We start from the raw sequence: 16,973 nt of genomic DNA on the forward strand, positions 1-16,973 counted from the left end.
AATTCTATGCCATGGGATAACATATTAATGTTATCAATGCAATCGCCTTATACCCCAGGGGGTTGATTGACAATGTTTTTTACTTCATTTTTATGTTTGTTTTTCTGCCTTTTGTTTGGTTGGTTTGGGTTGTTGTTCTTGTTGCTTTTGGTTTCTGTCATAACGTGACTGCCAAAGGAAACCAGAGTTGTACATAGCCAGTGGACAGACAGATGGATGGGGCTCCCACTTAACTCTAGCCCCAATCCAAGAACAGTTAGTTCTTATAACAGAGCCCTGCTCAATCGATACTCACCTTCATGAAATGATCACTGAAGATAAGGGAGCTACACCAAAGTGTGGGGAAGAAAGCAGATGGTGCCCAGCTATCAAGTGGAATAGTGTCTGGGGTCTTAAAGGCTTGTATTCAAGCAAGCAGCCATCTAAGGGAGTCGTCAACGAAGTCCACAGAGACGAAGCACACCAGCCTGTGTGATCCAAAGAAGGCAAGAACAAAGGCCAAATATGACGAAGGAAAAAGCATCCGAGCTTCAACTGTGAACACCCAAATTGTAGAAGGCTACGGAGCAGTTGGAGTCCAAAATCCACCTGCAGAGTTCTTAGTAATTAAGACCCTCGTCTCTCTGGGCGTGCAGGAGGGCCCCGTCTGAGGCTCAGTCAGACGCTGGAAAAGCCCTCCCTGCACCCTGATCTGTCTTTTCTCACCAGGAGCTCCGGGGGTAGCCCTCCCTGACGCTGCAGCTGGGAGGACAGTCTGTGCTCCGCCTGCCACCGGCTCAGCCAGGCTCTGGCCTGGGTCCCACCTCTGCCTCCTGTGAGGGAGGCCAGATGCAGGCGCAAGAGGGTGGCGGCCCCGCCAAGAGACTGTCCTGGTATGTTTATAATTACAGGGGGGGATGAAAACCAGAGACCACAGGAAACCTTCTCAGTGGGGGCTGAGGAGCCGAGGGCAGTGGGCGCCAGTCCAGGCACCCTGAATGGGGCTGGGGGGCTAGAAATGATATGAACCAGATCGCTGCCCAAGCCACAACAGGGCCGGGCCAGGCTGGACTCAGAGACCAGGAAATGGGAGAGGGGGCTTCAGAGAGGCAGAAGCAGAGCAGAGAGCACCAGGGACCCTGAGGGCAGAGGGAGGAAGTGGAGGGATGCAAGGACAGGGGTACCAACCGAGAGATTCCAGAAGAAAGCAATTCCGTACATACACTTCAGCAATCCCTCTGCTGGTTATATCTCCTAAAGAAGTAAGAGCCCAAGCGCAAAGAGACATCTGCACCCCGGGTTCATCACAGACAAAAGCAAGGCGTGGAATGCCCCCACCTGTGGAAGAATGGAGAACGAACCGACAATGGAATGCTAGGGCTCACTACGAAGCCAGGAGGAGACCACAATGCACCTCGTGACACGATGGACCTAGAGGACATCACGCTGAGTGGAGTTAGGCGGTCTCCAAAGGAAAAATATGATATGGGGCACGTTCTAAAGAAGAGGAGAGGGAGGGGGAGGGACGGAGAGACTGGGACAGGGAGGAGAGGGAGGGGGGGGGAGAGACAGAGATCTGGAAGAGGGGGAGAGGGAGAAGCAAGGCAGCAAATCATCCCAAAGAGAACAGAGTCTGAAGGTCCCCGAGGGGTCTGGAGAGGCAAGGGAGGGAAGATGAAGCCCTGGGCTAGAGGGCTGCGGGGTGCTCCCTTGGATGAAGGTGAGGCGGGCACCCATGAGGGGGAGAGGAGACGTCAAAGGAGGAGGGAGGAGCGGTAAGCTATTGGTTTGGGGCGAGCCTTGACAAGTAGCTTAAGGTCTTGAATACCAAACGGGCCATCTGTCGTGTAAGACCCCCACCTAGCCCACGATCCGAAAAGGTGCTGTTGCTTTTTTAAAAGCCATCTGGCTGAGCGCAGACAGAAGCCGGGCGGTCCTTGCTCCCTGCAGCGCTGCTCCCAGGTGCCCTCCACGGGTGGAGGGTCAGCACTACACGGTCCCCTCCATATGGGGGACCGCAGCGTGGCCACAAGAAATGGAGCCCTGGTGTGCGCCCCACAGCCGGTGAACCCGGGAAACACAATGAGCGGAACCAGGCAGCCGAGAAAGAACATGCGGCGCCTGAACCAAGAGAGGCCGTGGAGCAACTGGGTTAGGTGTTCAGTTCTGTGGAGAGGCCCGTTAGGGGCCGGTGCCTGGGAAGAAAGGCCTGGTGATCCCCTTCTGAAAAGGCAGTCGTGGGAAGCCTAATGGAGCACGGTTTCTAGTCTGGCCCCCACGGGGTCACCAGGAGTCAGGAACAGCTTGGGACGCAAAAAGACCAACGCGTGTTAGTGTGTTGTTGCTACATGCTAACAAGTTGGCTCCGGCCTACAGTGACCACATATACAGCAGCATGACAGCCCGCCCGGCCCTGGGCCATCCTCACCGCTGCTTGTTATGTTGGAGCTCATGGCTGCAGCCCCTGTGTCCTTCCGTCTGGTCAAGGGCCATCCTCTATTTTGCCGCCCCTCCACTTTACCAAGCATGCTGTCCTCCTCCAGGGGCTGGTCTCTGGAGGGGGAGAAGGGATGTTGCGGTTTCCCACCTGGGGCGGTACCTCTGGGATTCTGTTCACAGCGGGGGCATCCTTTGGAAACAAGGAGTTGGTGAAGGTTGGTCACACTGCACGGTGAACTTCGTCAATGCCACTGAACCAAACGTTGAACAGTAGTTGACTTGGCAAAAGCCTTGGGAGATGGCGTTCGGAGCCAGGTGTTTTTGCATGGAGCCCCCCCCCCCTTGTGGTAATCCCCTGGCACCAGATAGAACTGTGCCCCCTCAGGGTGCTCCAGGGATGGTTATAGTTCTTCAGAAGTAGGTCACCAGGCCTTTCCTCCAAGGTCCTTCTCAGCGGGTGGAGGGAGGAGGTGGCTAGGACCGCCGACCTTTCAGTTAACAGCCGAGGGGGTTGCAGTGTCAGAAGTAGCAACCAAGGGAGACGCAGAATCCATGCACTTAGATGGAAAGTACTGCAGAGTGGCCCAAGAAGAAACCGTCTGACTTGGACGAAGTACAGCCAGAGTGCTCCTTAGAGGCAAGGATGGTGAGACTTCCTCTCACGGACCTTGGACATGCTGCCCCAAGAGACCCGTGCCTGGAGAAGGGCATCGTGCCGGGTGGTAGAGGGGAAGGACAATGACAAAGAAGGCCCTCGCGGAGATGGACTGAGCGCACTTGCTGTGACAATGGGCTTGAAAACCATAACCATTGTGAGGGTGGAAGGGTGGAATGGTGGCCCAGGATTGGGCGGTGTTTCCTTCGGTTGTGCACGGGGTCACTATGGGCCGGAGCCAACTCAACAGCACCTGTGGTGAGGAGGTAAATCTGTGACAGCCACACTAGGGAACTAAGATGCTTGGCTCGTTGTCCTAGAGTAGGGCTGAAAATACACACACACACACACACACACACACACACACACACACCCTATGGGGTCGGTGATGATCCATGATGGACCCTAAGTACAGTTTCCAAGATAGTAAGTCTTTAGGGGAGCAGGGGAGCAGTCAGCCATATTTCTCCTTTGGGGCAGCTGGTGTGTTTGAACCGCCGACCTTGCAGTTAGCGGCGCAATCCATAACCATTATGCCACCAGGGTCCTTTAAGTAGCCAGTATCCAGAACCTTTTCTGTCTCCCTTGATGTCTCAGGCTTCTGAGCTGGAAAATGGGTGTAGCCGCTCCCCCTGGTGGATCTGCTCAGGATACTGAATATTGGATTTGGGTGCTTTGTCCACTTCTGTGGGTCGTGAATGGCCTTCCGCTGGCTGCCTCCTGAGAGGGTGCAGGACCACACTGCAGAGGGACCAGGGGCAGAGGTGGTTGACCCTGAGATGTGTGTCCTGTGCTAAGGAGGCTGTGGTAGTTGAGTGGTAAGATTCTCCCCTCCCATGTGGGAGATCCTGTCTGTCGTTGGATGCTGAACTTGAGGGCAGCTAACAGCCTTTGGTGGAGCATTTAGACTAAGACAGACTAGGCAGAAAGGTGAAGCTGAAGCTGCCCACCCTAAAGACTGACAACCCCAGAAACTCATGGGGGCCAGTTCTGCTCTGTGCTGGAGATTCGCTAGGGATCGAGATTGGCTCACCGGCAGTGGGTTTTGTTAACATGACACCTCCTTGCGATTTTGGTTCGATGACTCGAGCCATCGATTTTGGTTCGAGCATATGGGGCATCTTCCCTGGATCTCCTGACCCTTTGCCAGTCCTCTGTGATAAAGGGCCTGTCTAGTGTTCGATGGGCTTCCTTGTCATTGGGGTGCTAAGTTGCAGGAGGTGTCTATCCGTTGGGATACTAGGCTCTTATTGTCGATTGAGTCATTCCCCAAGATTGTGTTCCCCCAGCTGGTTGGTCTCGTTCCCCTTTGTTGATATCTATTGATTTAAGAAGTCTTTCAGTTCCAGGAGCTTCCTGGGGTTCGGGTTCACTTCCCAGGGTTCTGCTGCATTTCCTGTTGTCGTGCCTTTATTGTTGTGTCTGATCCTTTATTGTTGAGGACAATCCCGTTCCGAAGCTTAGCTCCTAGGCTTTCTTTCAACAACTTGATGGTTTGGGATTTCACATGTCGTAGGTCCTGGCTCTGTTTCGCATTTGCCAGTGTGTGTGTGTGTGTGTGTGTGTGTGTGTGTGTGTGTGTGTGTGTTGCATGGCTCTTGTTTCAGTCTTCTGCGTGTGGACCTCCGGTTTTACCAGCACCCTTTGCTGAAGAGACTGTTCCCTCCTCGTTGAATGGGCTTGGCTCCCTTGTTGGCGATCCATTGGCCATCGATGGTTTTTGCGCCCAAGGCTTTCCATCGCTGAGTTTTCTGAAGTGGTTGCCAGGCCTTTCTTCAACCTTATGGTGAGTGGCCGAGCCTGTTAACTGCCCGAGGACTCTAGAGTCCTGTGGGTTTCCACACATGGGTAACACCACCAGTTCGCCGTTATAGTACCAAGCAGAACATGGACAGTGCCCTAAGCCTTCCCTGTCCTGGAGTGGCCGATGGCCCACTGGCATGGATAAGCATGCCCTGCACTCTACCGCTCATCCTGATCTCCTGGTTGCTTGTGCCCCTAGCAACCACTGTCCTCCTCACTGCCCCTGTGGAGTCGCTTCTTCCAGACATGCTTTAGCTGGGACCACACAGTGTGTAAACAGCATCCTGGTAACAGAGAGAAAAGATGAGGTTGTCGGCATTTCATCTTGCTTGATCCACAATCAATGCTCATGAAGCACCAACAAGAGATCAAAGGATGCTTTGAGTTGGGTAACTCCGCTGCACGAGGCCTCTTCAAAGTGTTGAGGATGAAGGTGCACCTGACCCGAGCCCTGATATTTTCAGTTGCCTCGCAGACATGGGAAAGTTGGACACTGAATAAGGAGGGCCAGAGAAGAATCAAAGATAGCTCTGAATTGTGGTGCTGGAGAAGAAGATTGGAAATACCATGGACTGCCAGAGAATACGCAAATCTGTCCTGGAAGAAGTACAGCCAGAGTACGCCTTAGAAGCGAGGATGGCGAGAATCTGTCCCACGTACTTTGGGCATGTGGTCAGGAGAGACCAGTCCCTGAACAAGGACAGCGGCATGTTTGGTAAAGTAATGGAGCAGCAAAAAATTAGGAAGGCCCTCCGTGACACAGGTTGGCACAGTGGCTGCAACAATGGGCTCAGGTACAATGATTAGGAAGATGCTGCCGTGTTTCGTTTTGTGACTGAGAGCATCTCTGTGGGGTGACGCCAACTTGACGGCCCCTAACAACCACAACCGCAACCACATAGCCTTCCAGACTGGCTTCCTCCTTCATCAAACTCACTTCCATTGAGTCAATGCCAACTCATGGCAGCCCTATAGGACAGGGTAGAACTGCCCCTGGGCGTTTCCAACACTGTCACTGTTAGCAAGCGTGGGAAGCCTCAGCTTTCTCCCAAGCGGCGGTTGGTGGTTTCGAACCGCTGAGTTTGGGGGTTGCAGCCCAACACAAACCACGACGCGACCAGGGCTCCTGGCTTCTTTCTTAGCACGTGTCTTTTCACAGCTGGATAGCTTAGGTCTTCCTATCGCCGAACCTTACATTCGTGTGGATTTGTTAACGTATTGCTTCTTAATTCCAACTGACCTTGATGACTGGATTTTGAGGTCGTTCCTTCTGTTTTGCATCCGAGGGGAGTGCCTGGCTCGCCTCGCCCTAGTCCCAGAGGCCCGAATGCAGGAGGTGGGGCGGATGCTGCACCAGTCCAGGGGGAAGACTGAGCTAGTACCATTAGCAGCAAGGATAACTGCCCACGGTCCCCAGGGATGGTGCAGCACCACAGGGGGCGGCTCTGAAGAACAGACTTGCTTCCTCACTCGAAGATCAGGAAGCTAGGTCAAATCCAGGGCGCAGGTTCTAAGGGGAGGTTTAACCTGGTCTGTTTCAGCTACCACAATTCCTGGTACACCTGGGTTTGTAGAGGCATCTAGCCTTAGTCTGTCCTCCTCTTCCATGTGTGTGTCTGTCTGTCCTGCTCTTCTTACAACTCTAGGGGATCAGAGTCAAGATCTACCCTATTCCCTAAGACCGAATTAACATCACAGAGAAAAGCCCCCCAAGTTCCACACAGGTGTCAACTCCAAGCTGGGAGCCCTGGTGGTCCAATGGCTTAAATGCTGGGCTGCTAATCAAAACGTCAGCAATTCAAACCCAGCAGCCACTCCATGGGAGAAGGAGGAGGCGGTCTGTTTCCATGTAGATGACAGTCCTGAGAGCCCCAGGGAAGCAGACTGCCAATCTCTCTCCTTAGAACCCGCCACCTTCCTGGTGCCAGCAAAGGGCTTCGCTGCTGCACACCCAGGGCGCCCACCTCCAGGTCCAGGGTTTAGGCAGGGGTCCTCAAACTTTTTAAACTGCAGGCCATTTCACTGTCCCTCAGACCCACTGGAGGGCCGGACTATAGTTTAAAAAAAAAAACTATGAACAAATTCCTATGCACACTGCACATATCTTATTTTGAAGTGAAAAAACAAACGGGGCAAAAACACCCGGCGGGCCAGATAAACGTCCTCGGCGGGCCGCATGTGGCCCGCAGGCCATAGTTTGAGGCTGCCTGGTTTAGGGTTTCAGCACGCATATTTGGGAAGGGTTTCCCCTCACATCTGGGCAGTCTCCTTGCAAATTGCATCTGCAAAGGCGACTTCCCCCCAGCTTTCTAACATGCTGGTGAGCGGGCAGGGAGTAGGTGACATGTTTAATTTCTAGGAGAGGGGCCAGGTGAGGCAAGGTGGTCAGCCAGGACTTGGGAAGAGAAGCATCCAGAAGCCTTGAATCCTCCCTTTGGGGGAGAAGGCCTTAAGGGACCAGGTTTTGGGCCAAGTGGCACTTGGGGAACTCCATCCACAGAGCCCAGGCTGGACGGAGGGAGGGAGTGCGCCTGGACTTCAGGGAGCGAGGCCTGCTCTTCAGAAACCCACAGACTTGTCAGCGCTAGTCAACGCCTGTTTGTCTCCATCTGCCGGCCCTTAGGAAGAAGACAGGTTTTCAGGGCAGCTGGACCAGATAGCTGAAGACTTCAGCCTGGACTTGGAAGCCCTGCAGGGCAGCGTGTACTTCCAGGACCTGGACCTGGGGGACACTTGTCCCAGCCTGCCCGGGGATGCCAGAGACAGCGCCCCCAAGATGGAAGCTGGGGGAGATTCGCCCTTCTCCCGCTCAGTAGGGTCCCTGGTCCAGCAGGCGAGGAGACGCAGCTGGGAGCGGTCTCGGAGCTGCTCTGAGAGCTGTCAGAGGTCAGTCCCACTGCTGCCTGCCGCCCAGGACACCTTCTCCCAGGACAAGTGGGCTGGAACCTTCTGCCCCTGCAGCTTCACACTCCCCCACCCACAGGGCTGTCTGCATGGTCAGAAGCCAGCCTGGAAGCCCCTCTCCCAGCACACACGTACAGCTGCACATACAGAGCTCACGTGGGCGTGCAAAGCCCTCACACATACACACACACACACACACACACTTGCACACTCTCGAGCCCACCATGCCATTGCCCGTGCTGACGCGGCAGACTCACTAACTCACCCCGCCCACATGCATACAACCCCCAGAGTATGGCTTGCACACCAGGTGCACAAACACAAGCAAACCACTCCTGTACCGGTGGTACAGGCACCCAACAAAGGTGAGGGGTGTTTCAGCCCATGCCCCATCTCCTTCCACCCCCTAGCCTGGCTGAAAATGACAGGCTTGCCAGGCAAATGGGGCTCCATGTCAAGCCCTGAACTAGGTACTCTGAAGTCATCCACACCCGTGCTGCACACCCCTTCCCAGGGGAGGGAGGCAAGGGGGTGGGCCGGCGGGACCTGCTGAAATCCCAGACCTCTGCCTCCTCCCAGGCTCAGCCCCAAGGACTATGCACCGGGGGAAGATGAGGGTCCCTCCCTCCCTCGGTCCCTGGCCAGCCTCGCTCTCAACCTGTCAGGAGGAGGCCTGCAGACCTGGACCCAAGGGTGCCCATCCGGGGACAAGAGCCCAGCAGAGCACCCAAGCAAGGTGAGTGTCAGCCTCCGCAACTCACACCTTTGGGGGTCTGGAGGGGGCGTTGGACCCCTACTGGCGGGAGAGCTCATCCTTGGGAATTCAGGCTTCAAGCTGTGGGGTGTGGGGATTCTCCCCTGGGGGTCCCTGGCCATGACTGTAGCCCTGAGGCTGGGGCAGGGTGACAGGGCACATCTCCCCATCAGTGCCTGTGCGTTTGGGGGTCCATGGAGGGAGCCTGTAGCTGGGAGGAATCCCTGTCTGTGTTTGGAGTCGGGGTGAGGAGGGGGTGCTACATAGGGGGTTCCGGGCTGGGGAGGACTTGCTTCAGGTCTGGGCTCCAGGCCAGAGGTGTGTGCTGGAGAAGATGGCCCTTGGCTGGGGGTGGGGGTGTCTTAGGCCATGAGCGTGCCCCCTGGGGGAATTCCTGACCTGGGCTGCAGCCCTGGGGCTCCAGAGTAGAGGACCAGAAGCTCCATCGGCCAGGACTGCAGACCGCTGCTGAGGAAGCCTGAGTCTGGGGACCCAACCCCCAATCTGAGAGCTCACCATCCAACCTCAGGGCAACACCGTGTGTCAGAGCCAACCCGTGCCAGGAGGTTTTCAGTGGCAGATTTTTCTTGATAAGATTGCCAGGCCTTTCTTCTGAGGATGTGTCCAAACTCCCAACTTTTTCGTCAGCAGCTCAGAGAGCAGTAACCAGTTGTACCAACCAAGAGACCCTCTCCCCACCCCTCCCCCCACCCCTCCCCCCACCTTCTCAGTCTCACTGTCTTGGAGTCTGTTCCAAATCACCACAGGGACCCTGTCGGGCAGGGTGGGTCTCCCAGACTGTAACTCTTTATGGGAGTTGAGAGCCTCATCTTTTGCCCTCGGAGCGGCTGGTGGACTCGAACTGCCAACCTGGCCAATGGCAGCCCAGCGCCCCACCACCAGGCCACCCCTCCCACCTGAATGAGGTGCTTGTTTCCCGCAGGAATGTGGCAGCCCTGAGAAGAGAGGGCGGTCCAGGTCGGTGCCTGTGTCGTCTGAGGAGCTCAGCTCCCTGAAGTGCCCTCAGGATTTGGAGGTGCCCCTTCTAGCTACTCAAGGTGCCCACCCTGGTGGGGTGGGGCAAGGGGGGCAAGTGGGGGAGTCTAGAGATGCTGCTGGGAGAGAAGGGGGCTAGTAGAGGGCTGGGGGTCCCCTGGGCAGGATTTAGGGGCTGGAAAAGGAGCCCTGGTGGCACAGTGGGTAAAGTGCTTGGCTTCTAACCCAATGGCTGATAGTTCAAACCCACCAGCCACTCTACAAAGACAAAAGTGCCAGCCCACTTCCATAACCAATGTGGAAACCCATGCAAAACAACGCCGCCAATGACAACTCCCTGCCATCCATGGAGTCCACTCTGACTCATAACTTTAACCCTCTTGGACTGGGTCCCACGGCCTCTGTGGGTCTCCAGGACGGTTGCTCCCTATGGGAGAAGGCAGCCTTGTCTTTCTCCTGCTGACCCTGCAATTAGCAGCCTGTGTTAGTCCGGGTAGCCGAGAGAAACAAATCCAGAGAGAGTCATATGTGTATAGGAAAGAGCTTTATATACAAGATCAAGCGAATATTGAGAAAACATCCCAGTCCGGTCCAGATCAAGCCTATAAGTCCGATATTAGCCCATATGTCTGACCCCAATCTATATAGTCCTCTTCAGACTCATGCAACATATGAAATGATGCTGAATGCAGGAAGATCCCAGGCCAGTGGGTGGGAAGTCTTGTGGATCCAGTGGCGGTGTAAGCATCTCAGCGCTGGCAGGGGTCTCCACGTGGCTCCTCCAGCTCAGGGCACTAGCGTAGCTCCATGTGTCTTGTCAGCTGCAATGTCTCCCAGGGAGTCTGCATATGTCCCGCCACCAGCAAGTGATTTATCTCCTTAGTGCCTCCAAATGAGGTCATCAAGCTACTACCTGATTGGCAGGCTAGACTCCACCCCTTCACTCTGAATCTGCACACTGACACCAGATGGTGTAACCGCACGTGGCCCGAGGTGTAGCCGCCACTCCACCAGGGCTCCATGGAGCAGTTCTACTGTAGCTGAAAGGGTTGCCGTGACTCAGAATGGAGTGGACCCTTCACGCCCTGGCCCCCGCTCCTCTCTCCTTGTCTCTGACCCTGTCTCTGAATCTCCCTGTACCTCAGAATCCATCATTAGAGCTTGCTGCACTCTGAGGCGTCTTTTGCTTTTTGCTTTGGTACATTTTATTGGACTGCATTTCCCATATCATGCATTTCAGCCATCCGATCACATTCATGGGAGCCATGCCTTCAGCTCCACAATCGACTCTGTCCCCAATGTTGTCCTCCCCACAACCTCCCCGCCATCCTCCTCCAGAAGCCACCCATGGAGTCACCATCCCTGTAGTGTTACCCATCCCGGGGGTCCCATGAAGAGAAACAGAGAACACAAAAATGCTGCACCCTGCGGGATGGCTAAGCTATTCACAACCGTGGTGTGTGGTCAGTTTGGACCGCAGTCCACCTCCTTCTGGCAAGTCCTAGAGCGGCGGTTCTCAACCTGTGGGTCGAGACCCCTTTGGAGGTCGAACGGCCCTTTCACAGGGGTCGCCCGATTCCTAACAGTAGCAAAGTGACAGTGATGAAGTAGCAACAAAAATAATGTTAGGTTGAGGTCATCACCACATGAGGACCTGTCTGAAAGGGCTGCGGCATGAGGAAGGTGGAACCGCTGCCCTAGAGCATCAGCTCCACCCTCCCTACATGGGGCACCAGCACCTCTCCTTCCCAGAGCTCCCCTGGCTCCCTGGGCCCCGCCTTCTCCCGCTCAGTCTCACGGGGACCAGGGTGGGCTTGGCGATGGCCTTGACCCCTGTGTCTGTCCCGTGGGCGGGATGCTGCTTCTAGGCCTGGACCCCCCGGAGCTGGAATGCCTGGAGAGTGACCACGTGCAGCCTGATCACGTGTGAGTGTCCCCTTGCGAGGGTGGGGGCCCCGTGGGTGTGTTGTGTCTAGGGGGGGTCAAGTTTGCCCCTCTTAGTCCCCATAACCTCAGTGTGTCCACACCATCCTCCTTGACCTGGGGTCCTCGTGGTGAAGGAACATGACCTCCATCTGGCTTGGGGGTGGGGGTCCTGCATGGCTCTGAGTCAGTTCGGTGGGGTGGGCCTGACCCGCCAGCCTGCTCTGACAACCCGTCCCCACCCCCAGGCTGATTGTCCAGCAGGTGCTCCAAGAACTCCGGCAGTACCATGGGTAAGTCAGGAGGGGGCAGGTGTATGGGGGCAAGTGGAGTATATAGGTGTGGGGGGGCGGGGTGCAGATGTGAGAGACAAATGTGAAGACATAGGTGTAGGAGATGGGTTCAAGGGGACAGGTGGAGGACACAGATGCAGGAGGGACAGGTGTGGGACAGGTGTGAAGAGATAGGTGTGGAGATTTGTTGCAAGGGACCAGGCATGGGAGGACAGGTTTGAAGAGGCAGGTATGGGGGATGGCCACAAAGGGACAGGTGGGGGATACCAATGCGGGGAGGGGGGGACAGGTGTGGGGGACAGGTGTGGGGAGACAGGTGTGGCTATGGTGCAAGGAGATAGATTGAAGCATAGATGTGGGGGACCAGTGTGAGGGGGAGGGGAACAGCTATGTTAGCAACAGGTATGAGGGGGGATAGGTGTTAGGAAACAGGTGTGGGGAACACATGTGGGGACAGGTGCAGGGGAGAAGCTTTAGGAGGGCATGTGTGGGAAACTAGGGTGAGGAGGAACAGGCGCTGGGAGGGCACGACAGGTCCTGGAGAATTCGAGTGAGCAGCAGGTAGAGGGGACAGGTTGGAGGCAGGTGTGACGAAGCAGGGGAGAAATGGGGGCAGGAGAGGTGGGAGGAGGGACTGGCTTAGCAAAAGACAGGGGACTGAGTCAGAGAAAAGCAGGCTGCCACCAGCCGATGGCACACCTCTATGCACATGCAAACAAGGTGCATCCTCCGGTCATTGCTGCGCCAGGTTGGTTAGGACTCCCCTCCGTGGAATGATGCTCGCGGGGTGCTTTGCTGCCCTCTGCTGGACACAGTCATAATAGCACAAACCGACCAGCTAAAGGTCCCCCACCCTACTGTACCAGGAAGCCTAGGATGGGGTCAGGGAGGGGGTGGATTGGGTTGACAGAAGAGGCTGTGCTGACCTGCTGTCTGTCCCCTGGGACCCCTCAGGGCCCGGCAGAGGGCTCGCTTGTCAGTCAACCCTGGGGAAGCCCACTCCAGCATGACGTGGTTCGAGTTCCTGTCTGAGTAAGCGTGTGCGGGGCTGGGGCCTAGGGGTGGGGGCAGGTCCTGAATTCTGAGGACCCCTGTATGCTGGGTTGGGGGAAGGAATGGGGTCCCCATCTTCTCACCGGCATTGGGAGCGAGAGCAGGTGCCCTTGCAGGTCTGGAGGAGGACTTCCTGGAGGAGGTAAGGGCTAGAGCCAGGTCCTGGAGGAAGAGCAGGAGTTTGCCAACGAAGGGAGATGAGGGTGGAGGGAGGACGCAGCCCCTGTGAGGTCCTGCATGCCCTGAGATGGTGTCTGGGTGGGGCTAAGAGGACTGCCTCAGTTCTCTACGCTGCCTTAACGGAATACCACAAGGGGTCACTAGCAGGCAGGCATGCATTCTCTCACAGTTTACAAGGCCGAAGTCTGCATTCAGGGTGCCAGCGGTAGGGAGAGGCTCCTTCTTTGTTGACTGAGGAGGGCTGGAAACTTAGCTCCTTGGTGACTTTCATGTGCCAACCCCCACTTCACCCCACCCACCCCTCCCTGGCTAACTCTCCTCCTTTTTCATCTCAAAAGAAATTGACTCAAGATATACCTTCCGCGAATCCTCCCCCCTTCACAGTAAAACCCGTTCCCAAGCAGGATGATGGCCACCAGTATAGGCCTAGGGTGCATGACACCGCTTTGGGGAGCACAGGCCAATCCTTGGTAAGGGGTTAGCAGACCCAGGCCACCTGGTGCATGGAGGAGCAAGGCCATTGTCTTCGCTGGTGACTGATATTGGGCTGGACATCCAGGTCTGGTCAGGGCTCAGAGGCAGCTGCCCAAGAGAAGCCCCTTCCAGGGCACAGACTCCGCTAAGTCTAGGACCGCGCCTGGTGGGCTTGTGACGTACCTCAGGATCCTCGGATATGAGGATCTGGACTAGAGGTCCGGGAGGGTGGATGGCTGGGCTTTGAGGGCGTTTCCAAAAAGAATGAACAGAAGTATAAACCAGCTGGATATTGGGCGGGAGCGGGCGGAATCCCTGGGTGTGAAAACACTGCAGGGGCTCAGCTCCTCACAGGGAGGAGGGCAGTTCAAATCCACCTCGAAAGGCCTGGCATCAGTCTGTTTCCAGAAGCTCAGTCTGTTTCGTGGGCTGTCCATGAAAAACCCCAGGAGCAGTTGTCCTCACTGCCCACCCCCCATGGGGTCATCATAGCTGGGGTCCCATTGGACAGCAACTGGCTTGGTGTTTGGGATGAGATGTGAAGGGCAAAGGAGGTGGTCCCTGGGGGGTCTGAGCAGCGAAGTACTCAGTGACTTGTTGAAAAGTTTGAGGTTCAATCCACCCAGAAGTCTCTCAGAAGAAAGATCTGGTGATCTCATTCAGAAAACAGAGATTGAAACACACACACACCAGAGCTGTGTGTAAAACACACACACACACACACACACGTCCACTCTGACAATCATGGGGCTGCCCTGAGTAGATACAGAGAGGGGGCGCATTCAAAGGAAGGGGCCAGAGGGGGGCACAGCCTCCGCTGCAAACCTAGTCCCCAAGGTTCCCCTGGAACTTGGCAAGCACCCTTCCGTGTTTGTCGATTTGACTGAGTGAGCTCAAGAGGCACGGGGAGGATAGGTGGCAAGGGTCAAGGAAGGAGTCAGGCAGGACAGGCAGGCTCAGAGAGACAGGTTCAGGTGGACTCCAGGTGTGGCCTTCCTGCCCCTCAGGAGTGAGGACGGCGGAGGCAGGGCGGAGCGCAGCGACAGAGGCACCAAGGTGAAGCGCAGTCTGAGCTCCCTCCGCAGCCGGGTCACCAGGCAGAAGGAGAAGGTCAGGAGGCCGAGCTCACGGTTGGGGCGGGGGGACAGGGGTGCACCTGCGGGACAGGATGCTGGGGCTCAGGGCATCACAGAGCCGACTCTTCTGAGGCCACCTGTCCCCCACAGGGTAAGAGCCCATCGCACCTGAAGGACAAGGGGCAGGACGCCCGAGAGAGATGGGAGTGTGTCAACGGCCACCAGCTGGTGCGAGGGACCTTCTGTGGCCATTCCAGCTGCCCTATGTGCGGCAAGCCATTCCTGAGGTCCGGTAAGTCCAGTGGCCCAATCACCCTGGGCCCTTTTTCTTGTTCTTTTTTTTTTCTTAACAGCTGGGCTCACTCGGTGTCTTTGGTCACCCACTGGCCATTGTCACGGCGTTTTAGACTTTATGTGATGTTCTCCACACATCACGGACTACCCACCACCCCATGCATTCAAGTTAGTTCAACTTCCCCCCTCCCACCCCGAACCCAGCCGGTTTGTCCTTTCTGACTCCTAGTGACCCCATAAGACAGGTGGACCTGCCCCTGTGCGTTTCTGAGACCGTCCCTCTTTAAGGAAGCAGAAAACCTCATTTCTCCTTTGGAGCAGTTGCTGGATTCAAACCCCTGACCTTGTGGTGAACAGTCCAGTGTAGAAACCAATGACACCACCGGGGGTCCAAAACTCAAGGGGTTTTCAAGACTGTAACTCTTCCCTGGAGAAGACAGCCTTCAAGGCTCCTTCAAAGCTGCTGGGGATTTTGAACGTGCGCCCATGGGACAGGGCAGGACTGCCTCTGTGGGTTTCCAAGGCTATAAATCTTTAAGGAATAGAAAGCCTGATCGTTCTCCTGAGGAGCGGCTGGTGGTTTCAAACTGCCGACCTGAAGGATCGCAGCCCAACTTGTAAGCCACAATGCCACCAGGTGACTAACCAAAAACTAACAGATGACTAACCAAAAGCAACAAAACCTCGCTGTCCTCCAGTCCATCTGGACTCCTAGCGACTTCCTAGGATTGGGTAGAACTGCCCCCTGTGCATTTCTGAGACTGCCGCTGTTTGGGGGAGCAGAGAGCCCCATCTTTCTCCCGAGGAGTGACGACAGTCTGGTGTAAATCAACTTGTATCTGTGCTGGGAATCCCCGCATGGCGGGACTGAGCCGACGTTTCTGAGACATGCACACACCCAAGGGGCTTCAGAAGGTCTGGCGGGAAACACCATTATCTTTCTTTTTCTTTAAATCATTGTATTGGGGGCTCCATTGCCACTCACCCACTTTTCCATTATTCGTCCCTCTGGGAGGGAGTTATAGACTGATCCTTGTGATCAATTCCCCCTTTCTTCCCACACCCTCCCCTAATCCTCCTGGTATCTCTACTCTCATTGTTGGCCCTGAGGGGTTTATCTGTCCTGGATTCACTGTGTTGCAGACTCTTATCTGTAGCAGTGTGCATGTTCTGGTCTAATCCAATTTGTAAGGTAGAATTGAGGTCATGATAGTGGGGGGAAGGAAGCACCAGAGAACTAGAGGAAAGTTGTGTGTTTCATCAGTGGTATACTGCACGCTGACTGGCTCATCTCTTCCCTGTGACCCCTCTGTGAGGGGATGTCCAATTGTCTACAGATGGGCATTGGGTCTCCACCACATGCCCTCCCCCATTCACATTGGGTATGTTTTGTTCTTGGTCTTAGATGCCAACTACCTGATCCCTTCAACACCTCATGATCACACAGGCTGGTGTGCTTCTTCCATGTGGGCTTTGTTGCTTCTGAGCTAGATGGCTGCTTGTTTATCTTTAAGCCTTTAAAACCCCAGACACTACATCTTTTGATAGCGGAGCACCATCAGATTTCTTCACCACATTTGCTTATGCACCCGCTTTGTCTTCAGCAATCGTGCCGGGAAGGTGAGCATCACAGAATGCCAGATTGCTAGAACAAAGTGTTCTTGTGTTAAGAGAGTACTTGAGTCGAGGCCCAATGTGCATCCGCAACCTTAATTCTTAACATATAGACCTAAGTACACAGTTCTATTCCCTTCTCATTCTGTATACATTTACATATGTAATGCTTGCATTTAGACCTCTATAAATGTCCTTGATTCTTTCCTCTATTTCCTTTTACTTTCCTCTTGTTCCACCATCATGTTTGGCCTTCATTCAGGTGTAGTAATTCCTCGCTGCTACATTGCCCTTGATGAAGCCCCACTAGGCATCCCACACCCTTCTTTCCATTGATGTTAGTTCCCTTGTTGTTCCCTTGTCCCTGGGTTGGTTGCCCCCTCCCCTTCCTTTCTCCCACCTCCCCTTCTCCCGTATTCCCCCCAGAACCACTTGTCCTGTTCTTTTCATCTCCAAGTTATTTATCCCACCTAGTTTATCTAGATAGACCTACAGATACATTGATAAGTGCAAAAACCCAGCTGAGCCAAATAAAA

General features: G+C 55.2%; 1 protein-coding gene across 1 annotated transcript in view; it reads left to right on the forward strand.

Moving 5' to 3' along the window:
* Window positions 1–15,063, forward strand: part of LOC142439094 (rho guanine nucleotide exchange factor 18-like) — a 44,795-nt gene extending 29,732 nt beyond the window's left edge. The window contains exons 3-11 of the mRNA XM_075541233.1: window positions 7,500–7,762; window positions 8,360–8,516; window positions 9,478–9,592; window positions 11,399–11,456; window positions 11,702–11,746; window positions 12,701–12,778; window positions 14,461–14,563; window positions 14,680–14,821; window positions 15,053–15,063. Of these exons, the coding sequence (XP_075397348.1) occupies window positions 7,500–7,762; window positions 8,360–8,516; window positions 9,478–9,592; window positions 11,399–11,456; window positions 11,702–11,746; window positions 12,701–12,778; window positions 14,461–14,563; window positions 14,680–14,821; window positions 15,053–15,063 (972 nt within the window). The remainder of the gene's footprint in view (window positions 1–7,499; window positions 7,763–8,359; window positions 8,517–9,477; window positions 9,593–11,398; window positions 11,457–11,701; window positions 11,747–12,700; window positions 12,779–14,460; window positions 14,564–14,679; window positions 14,822–15,052) is intronic.
* Window positions 15,064–16,973: the final 1,910 nt, after the last annotated feature.

The sequence above is a fragment of the Tenrec ecaudatus genome, chromosome 1 (assembly GCF_050624435.1).
Source record: "Tenrec ecaudatus isolate mTenEca1 chromosome 1, mTenEca1.hap1, whole genome shotgun sequence".
Classification (NCBI taxonomy): domain Eukaryota; kingdom Metazoa; phylum Chordata; class Mammalia; order Afrosoricida; family Tenrecidae; genus Tenrec; species Tenrec ecaudatus.